Source organism: Chiloscyllium plagiosum, unplaced genomic scaffold, assembly GCF_037043375.1.
Source record: "Chiloscyllium plagiosum isolate Xiang-an unplaced genomic scaffold, Cpla_swu_hap1 HiC_scaffold_2, whole genome shotgun sequence".
Taxonomy (NCBI): Eukaryota; Metazoa; Chordata; class Chondrichthyes; order Orectolobiformes; family Hemiscylliidae; genus Chiloscyllium; species Chiloscyllium plagiosum.
The window spans coordinates 122,820,953-122,835,981 of record NW_028270140.1 but is presented as its reverse complement, the minus strand read 5'-3'; the positions used below and the strand labels follow the sequence as shown (position 1 = coordinate 122,835,981).

Sequence of the window (15,029 nt, the reverse complement as noted above, 5' to 3'; positions counted from 1 at the left end):
TTGAAGGGCAGAATGGCCTACTCCTGCACCTATTGTCACTGTCACCAAAGGTGGGAGGAGGTAATGTTTCTGTCCCTATTTGTTACTCTGGAAAGAATATATCTCAAACAAATGGATGAATTTCAACAAAACATGGTGTCAAGGGAGAATGGAGTAGATTTTGGCAAACGAACAAATTAAGATCTGGATGTGGAGGTTTTTAAGGGTCTATTAACATTGGGATTTGAATGAATATTCTTGTTTGAAAGAATAGTGTGGATTTTATTCAGAATGTTAGAGATTGACGCAGCTATGAATATATTAAGAGTCTTCTGAGCAGACTTTTATTTATTTCTTCATTCAAGGATATGGGCATCACAGGCCAGTGTTTAGTACCATTTCTTGTTGCCTTTGAGTAGGTGAAGATGAGCTGCCATTTTTAGCTGCTGCAATCTGGGGCTGGCAGACAGTTCCAGGATTTTGGCCCAGTGACACTGAAGGGGCAGGGAAATATTTCCAAGTCAGGATAGTGAGTGGCTTTTTTGAAATTGCTGTTTAAGGATTCCTAAAGCATATTTTAATATATGGTACAGACTGCTGATATTGAGCATCAATGATGGAAAGAGTGGAAGTGTATCAGTCAAGCAGGCTGATTTGTTCTGGATGATGTCCAGCAATTGAGTGTTTTTGGACCTTCCATTATCTAGGTAAGTGGGGAGTAACCCATCACACTTCTGACTTGTGCACTGGGGAATCCAGAGAAGAGTTACTTGCTGCAGGCTTTCTAACCTGTAGTCACTGTATATATTTATGGCTAGCCTAGTTCGATGTTTGGTTATTTAGTAACTTCTAGGATGTTGAAAGTGGAGATTTAAGGATGGTAACACCCTTGAATACCAAGGAATGTTAGTTAGATTTTCTATTGTTGGAGATGATAATTTCCTGGCGCGAATGTTTTCAGTCACTTATCAGCCCCAGTCTGCATGTCCTCAAGGGATTTCTGCATTTCGACATGGGCTACTTCAGTATCTGAGGAGTGACGAATTGTGCTGAATATTGTGCAATCATCAGTGAACATCCCCACTTCTGACCTTTTTATGATGGAAAGAAAGTCATTGTTGAAGTAGCTGTAGATGGTTGAGCCTAGGACACTACACTGAGGAACTCTTGCACCTGGAACTAAGGTGATTGGCCTCTACAACCACAACCATCTTCCTATTGTGACTCCAACCAGCAAAGAGCTCTCTTTCCCCCCCCCCCCCCCCCCCCCCCCGATTCCTATCGACTCTAGTTTTGCTGAGGCTCCTTAGTGCAGTACTCAGTCAAATGCAGCTCTGATATCAAGGGCAGTCATTCTCCCCCTCCCTCAGGAATTTAGTTTTCTTTATCCATATTTGAATTAAGGTTTTAATGTGATTGATAAATTCTTGATGTCACAAGTAATTAAGGGCTATGGGGAGAATGTGGGTAGGTGGAGTTGAAATGCCCATCAGCCATGATTGAATGGCGGAGTGGACTCGATGAGCCGAATGGCCTTACTTCCGCTCCTATGTCTTATGGTCTAAGGTCAGGAGCTGAGTAACCCTGGCAGAACCCAAACTAGACTTCAGTGAGCAGGTTCTCACTAAGCAAATACTGCTTGATAGCTCTGGTGACACCTTGCATCTGAATTTCTTGTCATCTATACTGATGATCTAGAGGAGACTGAGAGATAATTGACCAGATTAGTTTTGTTTGTTTTTGTAAAGAGTATACCTGGGTGGATTTTTCCACATTTTGTTGGTTAGATGCTACTGTCTTAGGTTGGCTAGAGATGAGGCAAGTTCTGGACCACATGCCTTCAGTGCAATGGCTGGAATGTCATCAAAGTTCCACAGGCATTGCAGTTTCCAGTGCCTCCAGTGTTTCTCAATATCACACGCTGTGAATCGAATTGACTAAAGAGTGAAAATTGTGGATCACTGGAAGAGGCAGAAGTAGGTCATTTTGTCAACATTTCTGGCAGAAGATTGTTGTGAATGCTTTAGTCTTGTCATTTACACGGATGTGATGGGCTCCCTACTGTTGAGGATGGATATCACCTGTTGAGGAGCTGCCACCTCCGGTAAGTCATCTTGTTTCCCATTAACCATTCATGACTGGATGTAGCAGAATTGCAGAACCGAGATCTGATCTGTTCATTGTGAAATTGCTTAGTCTGGTCAGTCACTTTCTATTTGTTGTTTGGCACATAAGGAGTCCTGTTTTGCAGTTTCACTGTGTTGATGCCTCATTTTTAGGTATGCCAGGTATACTCCTAGCATGTCTTCCTGCAGTCGTTGATGAACAAGCAGTATTCCCCTTTTTTGGTGGTGGTGGTAGTAGTAGATTGGGGGATGCGCTAGGTAACACCATGATGTATGCTATGGGGTGACAGATTGTGATGACTCACATCACCTCATGGATTCCCAGTCTTGTTGCGAGGAGTGACTATCTCCAATAAGAGAGAACCTAGCCAATGGCCCTTGATATTCGGTGATGTTACCATTGGTGTCCAGCATCACAGGTGCCGGTCTTCAGTCAATTCAATTCCCTCCACATGCAGTTCAAGTCTATGTGCACCAGCAACATTCCAGTAGTAGTATTGAAGAATTTTGCTCCAGATCTTGCTGCGCCCCGAGCCAAGCTGTTCAAGTACAGTTACAGCACCAGCATCTGCCTGACAATGTGAAAAATTGCCTAAGTATGCTCTCTACACAAAAAGGAGGACACATCCGAACCAGCTAATTCCCGCTCCATCAGTCTACTCTTGATCGTCAATAAAATGAAGGAAGGTGTCATCAACACTACAATCAAGCATCATGTGCTCAGCAATTGCCTATTTACTGAGGCCCAGTTTGGGTCCTACCAGGGCCATTTAGCTCCTAACCTCATTACAGTCTTTAATTCAAACATTGTCAAAAGATAGATTCCAGAGGTGAATTAAGAATGACATCAAATATACATTTGATCAAGTTTGGCATTGAGGAGCCCAGCAAAACTGGAATTGGAGTCACATCTAGCACGTAGGAAAATGGCTGTGGTTGTTGAAAGTCAGTCATCTCCCCTCCAGGACATCTCTGCCAGAGTTCTTCAAGGTTGTGTCTGAGGCCCAACTATCTTCAGCTGTTTCAAAGTCTATCCCTCTATCATAAGGTCAAAAGTGGGGATGTTTGCTGATTGCACGATGTTCAGCACTAGTCACAACTCCTCAGACACAGAAGCAGATGTTGTTCAAATGTAACAAGATCTGAACAATATTCAATTTGGGGCTGACGGGTAGCAAGTAACATCCATGCCAAACAGTGACTATTCCAGGAAGAGATAATCTAGCCAATGGTCCTTGACGTTCAATGGCATTACCGTCACTGATTTCCCCCACTATCAACATCATAGAGGTTACCATTGACCAGAAACTCAACTGGACTCAGCATATTAATACTGTGGCTGCAAGAGCAGATCAGAGGCTAGGAATCCTGCAGCAATTAACTCCATCCTTGAACAGCCCCCCCACCAAAAAAAAGCCTGTCAACCATCTACAAGGTCCATAGTCAAGAATGTGATGGAATATCTCCCACTTGCCTGGATGAGCGCCAACAACACTCTAGGCCTGACACCATCCAGGACAAAGCCTGTTTTATTGGTACCACATGCACGGCATGCACCCCCTCCCCAAAGTAGCAAGTGTGTACCATCTACAAAATACATTGGCAACTTTCTGCAATGTTTCTTAGACAGTACCTTCCAAACCCTCCCTTGTCGAAGGACAAGGGCAGCTGGTACATGGGAACACCACCACCTTCAAGTTCCCAACAAAGCCACTCACCATCCTGACTTGGAGATGTATTGATATTCCTTAGAGTCTTGGAATTCCCTCCCTTATGCCATTTGGGTCAAAATAAAGCTCATGGGTTGCCGCAGTTCATGAAATCAGCTCATCGTCACCTTCTCAAGGGTAACATGGACAGGCAACAATTGTAGGCCAGCCAGTGATGCTATCGACCCACGAGAGGAGAAAAAACATTTTGGCACTTGCACCAAACATTTGTAAGGAAGACTTTACTGTTAACCAAGCTGAGTTTGTTGACATTGTTTTTGGTGCCTTAGTCGATTCCATGTAGTCTGACTAGTTTTATTTCCTTTTTAAGCAATTGATGCAACTTGGTCACTTGCTGGACCATTTCTGAGAGCAGCTGGGAGCTAACCACTTTGCTGTTCGTGCTTGATCTGGTTCACATGTGACAAGATTGATGATAATGTGATTGCCCAGAAGGCAGTTAAGAGCAAATGAGGGATGGGCAATAAATGCTGGCCTAGCCAGGGATGACCTCTTGCTGTGAGCAAATGAAAAACATCCATTGCACTGTGATTGGCACTTGTTGCCACCTCAGACAATTGCTGCTGAAACTCTAATTTGAATCTTTGGTACCTCCCAGGCTTGATTGATTGATTGGTTTGTTTGTTTGTTTCTAAATTGGCTTCCCATCCTATCTTTTGTATAAAGTTTAGCTATGCTAGAATCATGTACTAGTTTACTTATCATACCACCTTTGCTGACTTGTGGTCCCTCAATTTAACATGATCTTCTTTTAATTCACTAAGGCCTAATTTATAACTGAAAATTATGTATTGTGAGTACTATCTCGTTCCTTCCTCGGGCTTTCGTGATTTCTAACCTTCATTTAAAACGGTTTCTGTCCATGATAGTATATTCTATAGATGCTGAAATTGAATTTGTTGAGCGACAGTTCACTTTCTGAACCATTTATAAAGTCAGAAGCTACTAGGTGCAGATCTACCAGTATGTGTGTGACCTTGTGCAAGATCTGTAGTCCTAGTGCAAAGTAAAATGAAGCACTGATTCATCTTCCCTCCACTGTTTGGTCATTGAAAGTACAGTGCATGGTTTTCCTGCAATTTTGCACATTTGAGTTAGTGCCAGATGCAGCGGATGCTCTTAATAAAATGACAACAGTAATTTAGTTTTGTCATTTGAACTGGCACTAGCTACATGGCTCAAAAATGCAGTATTAAAGCAGTTGAGTGTATGTCGAGTCTAATTCTTTTTTCCATTTTCCAGAGAGCTGCGTTTCCATTAACTTCAGGAAAATGCACTGGCAGATTCATTTAAAATAAGCTCAGCTCCACCCTTCATATAAGTGACTTAGCATACAAAATACAAATTAAGACTATAGAATTGCTTTTCATTAGCTTGTCATTTATTTATTTTATTGCACCCTAAGACAGCATGACTAAACACAAGCATAACTGTAAGACAAGTGATCTCAAAGAAGCTTAAAATTCTTGCTGTAGCATATGCTAACTATTACAAGATGCTTTGATGGAAGGATATTAAAATTACTGGTAATTGACATAAAATATGACAAAGTGTTTTAAGCTTTCTGAGCAAAGCAACACACATTACAGAGGATCGGCCCCGTAATGTAACTGATTAATGAAGGATTGCTCAGGCACATGCAGCTGATGTTATGAAAAATGAATTCTTTGTTGTCTTGCCGACAACCAGGCAACAGCAGCCGGAAGAAACTATTAATGGGAATCATTATCAATAGCAATATTTTCAAACTCTATTATGGCAATCAGGCAGGAATTTATTCAATAGATTTAGTTCATTTGGTGGTAATTGACAAATAATCAAAATTTATCAATGTACTTGCACACATTTCACTAACAATCAAGCAAAAGTGGTCCATTTACCACCTGACTTGATCCAAATTAGGACTAAATTGATGATCAATTAATCTTAGAAGGGGCAGCGTTGTATTTTGTAGAGGAGCAGCAGCAAAAGTGGCAAACAAATGGAGTAAAGACAGGAGATTAGTGGAATGAACAGAAAGGAGCTCAACGCGCCACGGATCGCAGCTAATGAGCATGCAGTTAGATTACAAATGGTTGGATTTATGGTGTCTGCCATTTTTATGCAATCTAAGGAAAAGGTGGGCAAGTTTTTCCATGTTAGTCATAAAGGAAACAAAAGTGCATTCAGTAATTATGCTATTAGTGCCAATATGTCAGTTTGTCCTTTGAATATTAAAACTTTTAAAATAAAAGTTTCACCCTAGGAAAGATATTATTTATGATGTATGATTTTAGATGTACAGGAGAAATCATGACTCAAGTAATGAATTGATACTCTGGGAGTGTCTTTAATACGACATTGATGTAATAAATGTATCCCTAAAGCTTTTAATTATATACATCTGACTTGACTGTCATTGTAATTATTTTACACAGGCTAGCAAAGGAAAAGCTCATGTATGAAAAAGAAGTAAAACAACAGGAAGAAAAGGTTGAGAAAATGAAAGTCGATGGGAATGATCAATATTTGGTTAAAAAGCAGGTGAGTTGCTTCTCGGTTTTAAGTTGTACTTGGAATAACTTATTGAGCATAACAGCTCCAAGATACTATGCCCTTATTAGTGTTTATCCCAGATGAAACAAATCATTAAAATATCAACTCCTTTTTGGAAACTGTAGTAACTTAACTGATTAGTAATCCAGATGTCTACACTCGTGATCTGGGGACCGAAAGTTAAATCCACCCCCTGAAGATTTTAATTATTTAGTTAATTATTATAATTATTTATCAGTTAATGTGGCATTAAAAGTCTAATTGGCATCAACTTAGGCACTGGAAAGAACAATGGCTTACCCTATTGACCCTATAAAGTCATTCATGCTAACCTCAGTGAGCCTGTGCTGAATTTGAGGGGTGTCCCATAGACTAGTTGAGCAACATTCTGGCATAGTTATGCCTATTGTCTATAAGGTATTACTGCTATCACCATCCCTGAGAATGTCCTGTTCGACGAAAAATACAAATCTGCCAGAGATTGCATACAGTCAGGGGGAAGTTACCTTCCCAGTTCACACCAATGACTGGATCTCAAGAAGTATTATGGCATCGGGGCAAACATGGGAAGGCAACCTCCTGACTGCCACCTAATATTCTGTTTCAGCTGATGCAATTTACCCTCCATTGGAAGAAGCGCTAAAGGCAAGAGCACCACATGTACCTTGGGTTATAGTTTTTAGTGTCCATGAAAAAGAGTGACTTGACATTGAAATTTGTGTATGATGTTACTGAATTGTGTGGTATACAGAATGACTAGCGATGACATTAGCTACCAAGAATGTCATTTGCATTGTCACTGCATTGTAGCAGTGTAAAACAACTTGCTTAACTTGTTCAAGTTTATGAGAAACTTTGTTTTTTAAGTAACTTGAGGTAAGCCAGGTACTCTTCAAATCCACAACAGGCAATTTTTCTTTTATTGAACTGTTTTGTGATTTTGTTGATACTGTCTGCTTTTGATTCTATGACTGGGGCATACTTGCTGGAGTGTGATGATAGTTACACTAACAACCAGCTTTAGATGGTCATTCGAGCTTATTTACACTTGTTGGGTGCAGCATAAATTTATGTTGAGGCACCTGTTCTATGCAAACAAAAAGGATGTTAATTTCTCGTGCCACATTTTGAGCTACCCACGTGCTTGGGGAAACTTAGTTCCCTTTGTTTGTTTCAGTGACAATGCCTCTGCCTATCAGAGTTATAGTGTCATAGTGTTGTACAACAGAGAAATAGACCCTTTGATCTAACTCATCCATGTCGACCAGATATCCAAAGTTAATCGAGTTCCACTTGTCAACATTTGGCCCATGTCCCTCTAACCCCTTTCTATTCATGTATCCATCCAGATGCTTTTTAAATGTTGTTATAATTGTACCAGTCTCCACCACTTCCTCTGGCAGCTCATTCTATACATGCACCACCCTCTGCATGAGGAAGTTGCCCTTTAGGTCCCTTTTATTTGTTTCCCCTCTCACCGTTAACCTGAGTTTTCGACTCTCCTATCCTGGGAAAATTTCACCCTATCCATGCCCCTCATGATTTTACAAATGTCTATAAGATCACCCCTCAACCGTGACGCTCCAGGGAAAATAGCCTCAGCCTATTCAGCCTCTCCCTGTAGCTCAAACCCTGTAACCCCAGCAACATCCTTGTAAGTCTTTTCTGAACCCTTCCAAATTTAACAACATCTTCAACACCATTTTCTCCTGTTGTATAAATTGTGATTCGCTGAGACCTCTCTACTGCCCTTTTTTTAAACATTGCAAATACTAATGTGACCATTACCAAGGTCAGTATTTATTGTCCATCTTTTAAAGGGTAGCTCATGGTGTAATAGTAATATCAATGAATTACTAATCCAGAGGCCCAGGCTAATGTTTAAGAGGCATAGGTTCAAATTCCACACTGGTAGTTGGTGGAATTTACATTGTTAGCAAAATCTGGAATTATAAAACAAGTTTCTGTAATGTTAACCATGAAGTGATCATCAATTATCATTTTAAAAAAAAAGCACCCTACTCAGTTCATATCCTTCAGGGAAGGAAATTTGTTACCCTTGCTTAGTTTGGGCTAGATGTGAATTCTGATAATGCAGCAATGTGGCTAATTCGTAACTGACCTCTGAGATGGCCAAACATGTCACTCATTCAAGAGCTATTAGGCCTTGCCAGCCACCCCTTACATTCTATAACTGAATAAATCCTTTTTAAACTCAGATCAGTTCCTGCGGATTGGAGGGTGGCTAATGTTATACCACTTTTTCAGAAAGGTGGGAGAGAGAAAACTGGAAATTAAAGACCAGTTAGTCTGACTCCGTGGTGGGAAAGATGTTGGAGTCTATTATAAAGGATAAAATTACGACACATCTAGATAGTAGTAACAGGATAGGTCAGAGTCAGCATGGATTTATGAAGGGGAAATCATGCTTGACTAATCTTCTGGAAAATGTTTGAGGATGTAACTCTGAAGATGGACGAGGGAGATCCAGTAGATGTAGTGTACCTGGACTTTCAGAAAACTTTTGATAAAGTCCCACATAGGAGGTTAGTGAGCAAAATTAGGGCGCATGGTATTGGGGGCAAGGTACTAACTTGGATTGAAAGTTGGTTGGCTGACAGGAAACAAAGAGTAGTGATAAAGGCTTCATTTTGGAATGGCAGGCAGTGACCAGTGGGGTACCGCAGGGATCAGTGCTGGGACCGCAGCTTTTTACAAAATTATATTAATGATATAGAAGATGGTATTAGTAATAACATTAGCAAATTTGCTGATGGTACTAAGCTGGGTGGCAGGGTGAAATGTGAGGAGGATGTTAGGAGATTACAGGGTGACCTGGACAAGTTAGGTGAGTGGTCAGATGCATGGCAGATGCAGTTTAATGTGGATAAATGTATGGTTATCCACTTTGGTGGCAAGAACAGGAAGGCAGATTACTACCTAAATGGAATCAATTTAGGTAAAGGGACAGTACAAAGAGATCTGGGTAATGAAGGTAAGCATGCAGGTACAGCAGGTAGTGAAGAAAGTTAATAGCATGCTGGCCTTCATAACAAGAGGGATTGAGTATAGAAGCAAAGAGGTTCTTCTGCAGCTGTACAGGGCCCTGGTGAGACCACACCTGGAGTATTGTGTGCAGTTCAGGTCTCCAAATTTGAGGAAAGACATTCTGGCTATTGAGGGAGTGCAGCGTAGGTAACGAGGTCAATTCCTGGAATGGTGGGACTACCTTACGCTGAAAGACTGGAGCGACTGGGCTTGTATACCCTTGAGTTTAGAAGAGTTTAGAATGAGGGGATCTGATTGAGACATATAAGATTATTAAAGGATTGGACACTCTGGAGGCAGGAAGCATTTTTCCGCTGATGGGTGAGTGCCGAACCAGAGGACACAGCTTAAAAATACGGGGTAGACCATTTAGGATAGAGATGAGGAGAAACTTCTTCACCCAGAGAGTGGTGGCTGTGTGGAATGCTCTGCCCCAGAGGGCAGTGGAGGCCCAGTCTCTGGATTCATTTAAGAAAGAGTTGGATAGAGCTCTCCAGGATAGTGGAATCAAGGGTTATGGAGATAAGACAGGAACAGGGTACTGATTAAGGATGATCAGCCATGATCATATTGAATGGTGGTGCAGGCTCGATGGGCAGAATGGCCTACTCCTGCACCTATTGTCGATTTAAAAATTCCCCTGAAAGAGTGATGTTGAGCTTCATTTTTGAACCACTGCAGATATGGTGTGACGATCATACAGTCATAGTATCCCTACAGTGCAGAAGCAGGCCATTTGGTCCATCGACTCTGTACTGACCCTCCAAAGAGCATCTCTCCCAGATTCTGCACCCCCACCATTCCAGAACAATAGTCATCCAGGCAAGTTGAGAATATATACATTATATGCCTAAGTTTTACTTTTGTAGGTAGTGCCCACCCCGTGGCTCAACACTTCAACTCCCCCTCCCACTCCAACAAGCACATGCAGGTCCATGGACGACTCCATTGCCAGACCATAGCAATACGACGGTTGGAGGAAGAGCGCCTCATCTTCCGCCAAGGAACCCTCCAACCACAAGGGATGAACTCAGATTTCTCCAGTTTCCTCATTCCCCCACCTTGTCTCAGTCAAATCCCTCGAACTCAGCACCGCCTTCCTAACCTGCAATCTTCTTCCTGACCTCTCCGCCCCCACCCCACTCCGGCCTATCACCCTCACCTTGACCTCCTTCCACCTATCGCATTTCCATCTCCCCTCCCCCAAGTCCCTCCTCCCTACCTTTTATCTTAGCCTGCTGGACACACTTTCCTCATTCCTGAAGAAGGGCTTATGCCCGAAACGTCGATTCTGCTGTTCCTTGGATGCTGCCTGACCTGCTGTGCTTTTCCAGCAACACATTTTCAGTTTTGTAGGGATGGACAAGTTTTAAGGAGTCAGCTGATCTATTTGCCACAGAATTACTCTGCTGTTGTAGGCACAGTATTTATATAGCAGGTCCAGTTAGTTTCTTATTAGTGGTAACTCCCAAGATGTTTTTGAATGGGTTTTCAGAAATACATATATCATTGAGTGAGTGTCGAGGGAAGAAGGTTGCGTCTGTCATTCGTAGCGTGATTGTTTGCCTTCACTGTGTGGCATGAATATTTCTTGCCATTTGAGCCCAAGCCTGAATCTTCTCTGGGTTCTGCTACATATGGACAGACTGTTTTGATATCTGAGGAGCTATAAATAGCACTGAATGCTGTTCAATTGTCAGCATATATTCCCAATTTTGACCGTATGCTGGTGAGAATGTCATTAATGAAAAAAACTGAAAATAATTGTATTTAGGATACTACCTTAAGGACACTCCTACAATAATAGTCTTGGAGCTGTGATACTTAGCCATCAATGCCACAATCACTCTTCTTGCACTAGGTGTAACTCCTGACTCCTATTGACCAGTGTTTCTGGAATTCCTTGATAGTAATCTCATTTAAATATTATCTTGATGTCCAGAGCAATCATTCTTGCCTCCTGAAAGTAACCACTTTTGTGCATGTTTGGGACAAGTCTGTAATGAGATCAGAACTGACTCTGGCAGAAGCCAAAATAAGTATCTGTGTGGATGTTTGTCTAAGTACTGCTTATTGACAACACTTTGCTTTGGACTTTTTGAGGTGGTAATCGGCCAGGTTAATTTCTTTTATTTTTCATGGACACTTTCCTACACTGTTGGGTTGCTAGACTGGAACAGTGTGACTAGGGGCTAGCGGAGCAAAAGCAGGTGTTTGATACTGCAGCCAGAATGTCACTATGACAGAAGCTTTGCTATGTTCTGGGCCTTCAGCATTTTTTTGGTATCATGCAAGTTATCTGAAGACTGGCATCTGCAGTGATGAGGACTCTAGCAAGAGACTGAGATGGGTCATCCCTCTGCATCTAGTCTTTCCCACAAGTGAAAACAACCACTCTGCATCTAACAACCTTACATGTTTCAGTCAGGTCGTTTTTTTGCCATAAGCTCTAACCAACGTGCTCAAATACTCTCTCCTCGACAAAAGTCCTTCCATGCCTTGAGTCAACCCAGTGAGCCTTCTCTGGAATGTCTCCAATGCCAGTATATTATTCCTTGGATAAGTGAACCAAAACTGTTCACAATATTCTAGGTGTGGTCTGACTAATGCCTTACATACTTTTAACAAGACCTCCTCTTTTTATCATTCATTCTCTTTCGAAATAAAGGCCGACATTTCATTTGCTGCTAGTCACTGAAGTTGTGTGCTAGCCTTTTATAGATGATTTAGATGTTACCTAATCCTAGCTGCTCTTTTTGTTTATTCCTTCCTTCATTTATTACTCTGCTGATCCTTACTTTCAACTCGATGTTCTCTTAACGTTCTCAATGAGCAGTTATTGCCTCATTGCTTAAGTGCTTCCTTACTCTGATAACCTTATCTGTATCAGGATCTGACTTAAGTGGAATTGTTTCACCATGTCAGATTTTCCTGAAGTTTTCTTTACCCCCCCCCCCCCCCCCCCCCCCCCCCCACCTCAGCTTTCTATCGGGGGAATAGGCAGAAATTACAGTGAAAGCAGATTTTAAAGCACTGCGATGGACGGAGGCCCTCTGTGCACAGTTGTTGCTGTTAACGTCATTTTGGACCAGCCTCTTCATTCCCCTACTTACTCTGTTCTTCTCTGTTCCATAAGCATGCTTATGGAACAATGTCTGTCTGGTTTCCAAACACCTTGCTTTTGGATATGTGTTGAAGTTTCAAGTGGGCTTCTCAAGGTCATTCTACTGATCTCAAAATTTAGAAATCGCTTGGGCTTACCTCCCTTGTATAGTCTAACTTTTAATTTCCAAGTCAGGTGATCCATTATCAGTATGTTGTGATAATCTTGTTGCTTTAAATCTTGATGAATCCTATCTTGATGTTTTACCAAAGATTTCTTTGGTATAAAACAGAAAATGTAAGAGAATCTCTGGAGATCCAGCAGCATCTGTGAAGACTGAAACAGTTAATGTTTCTTCAGAACCGATTTCTTTTATGTTCTTGTGTGAATGTTAATACCTTGGATCAGGGGGTCTTTAGTTAGGAGAATTATCACTGGGTGGATTTATTGGTTTTGCTTCATTTTACCCTTCCTTAATCTTAAATCCTATATTTATACAGGCACGGTAATATGGAGTTTGTGCAATTGAATCTAATTACGTCTTTGACCATTTCAAGAAATTTTGTTGCAGATCCATCATAGAAGCAAATAACAAAATCCTTTGAAATCAATGAAAAATTGCTTTTACCAAATGAGTTTGAGGTAGATTAGTAGTGAAGATAGACTTTGGTTATTGACCTTGGCAGCTAAATGTCTGTAATCTGTCTTCATTATGTCTGTTTGCATAGTGTCATTGGATTCTTAGAAAATTTCTAGTTGGTTGTAGAAGTACTCACTGTATACTTTGCATTTTATAAAATACAATTGGAACCCAGTGTATCATTCTTAAAAGAGATTGATTTGGTTTAATGTGTGATGTAGTATAATTTATTGTTTAAAAACTGGAACTGGACTGGTCCATTACTCAATTGCATCAGGTTTGTTTAAAATACAGATGTCTTAGTAAAATATCCAAATGATATTTTGGCACTGTTGTATGTGCAAATATAACAAAAATCACTTTATTTTCCATTACTTTCTTTGTTTGCTTTTATTTTGTTTATTCATGTAACCTCAGTTTGTGAGTCTTGTGCTTGTTCCTTGCTGGAAAGCAGACAATCAACCTGCTTCATAATCAGACCCATGTTTCAGCTTTGAGGAAAGCCCAAGTATTGGTAAGAGTTGTGATATTGTGATGGTAAAAGAGAAATGAAGCAAGGATAGTGGTGAAGGTACTTATAGTAATCTAAAAAAATAATTAAACTTATGACTGGATGTAGTCATGTATCTTTTTTCTGTTAACTTAGCTTTCTTTATTTCTTTATATCCAGTTCCTTTTCACTTTACTTATGCCCTTCTCTCTACATCATCTTCTGCACCATTACTAGTTGACAATAAATTAGCAACGCAAAAATCAAATAGCACAGGTGTTGGAAATCTGAACAAAAACAGAAAATATTGAAAAAATTCAGGTTTGACAGCATCTCTGAAAAATGAAATGAAGTAAACTTTATAGGTGATGACCTTTTGTCAAGACATGGAGAATTTAGGAAATGACATGTAAATTTTTGGTTGTCTATTTAAAATTCCAATCTCTGGCCAAAAGGAAATGTGAAACCAAGAGTATAACTTCAGTTTTTCATACTTAAAGTGAGAATGAGCAATGTTACTGTTGGCTTCTCTGCCAAAACAAAAGTCAGTGAAGAATTTCTGTGCTGCTTTTTAATGTCCCTCCAAAACAGTATAGCTAGGGATGCTTTTCTCTTCGATCTTGTGTCCCGTTGCTCTTGTGCCCTACGTTAGTGTTCAGACGTACTGTGCCATTCTATCATTCTCCGAAGTGATGTTAAATAAGGGATAAATTATGTTGATTTCAAGCTTTTTTTTTCCACATTGTATGAAATCTAGAGTGTAAATATTACTTAATATTTGTTCTCTCTTCTGACAGGAATTTGAGCATTCGTGTACATAATTTTGACTAGTTTTTAATGGATCACTATGTTGCTTGAATAGTTGGAAGATGAATTACAAGTAAATTGGATTTTGTCAGTGGAAATAATTTAGTGTGTCGTCAGTTTTTTTTTCTAATCTGTTGCTTATGATGTGGAAAAGGCAGACTTTCTAATTTGTTTACTGTGAACCCTTCTTGGTGTCAGTAAGCTTTAGTCTGGTAACTTTGTTTTGTGTTAATTCAGTGATTCACATTAGTTACTCAGGCTAGTGATCCCCTTGGATTGATGATTCTCCTTTCTAGTTACCATTAAGTTTTTAGTCAGAAAATAAATGGAAAATTGTTTAGTGAAATAAAATACAGGTATCTTAGATGTCATTGCTTTTCCTGCCAGTCTTTGACTGTTATGCCTGTCCTTTCAAGATGGAGTAAAACAGCAGAAAACTTTGATTCATTGTTGATATTCATTTCCATACTCAATATTTAACTTAGTCATAGAGATGTACAGCATGGAAACAGACCCTTCAGTCCAACTCGTCCATGCTGACCAGATATCCCAACTTAATCTGGGCCCATTT

General features: G+C 40.4%; 1 protein-coding gene across 1 annotated transcript in view; it reads left to right on the top strand.

Moving 5' to 3' along the window:
- Positions 1-15,029, top strand: part of tbca (tubulin cofactor a) — an 83,839-nt gene that overhangs the window by 21,932 nt on the left and 46,878 nt on the right. The window contains exon 2 of the mRNA XM_043721323.2: positions 6,253-6,358. Coding sequence (XP_043577258.2) covers positions 6,253-6,358 — 106 coding nt within the window. The remainder of the gene's footprint in view (positions 1-6,252; positions 6,359-15,029) is intronic.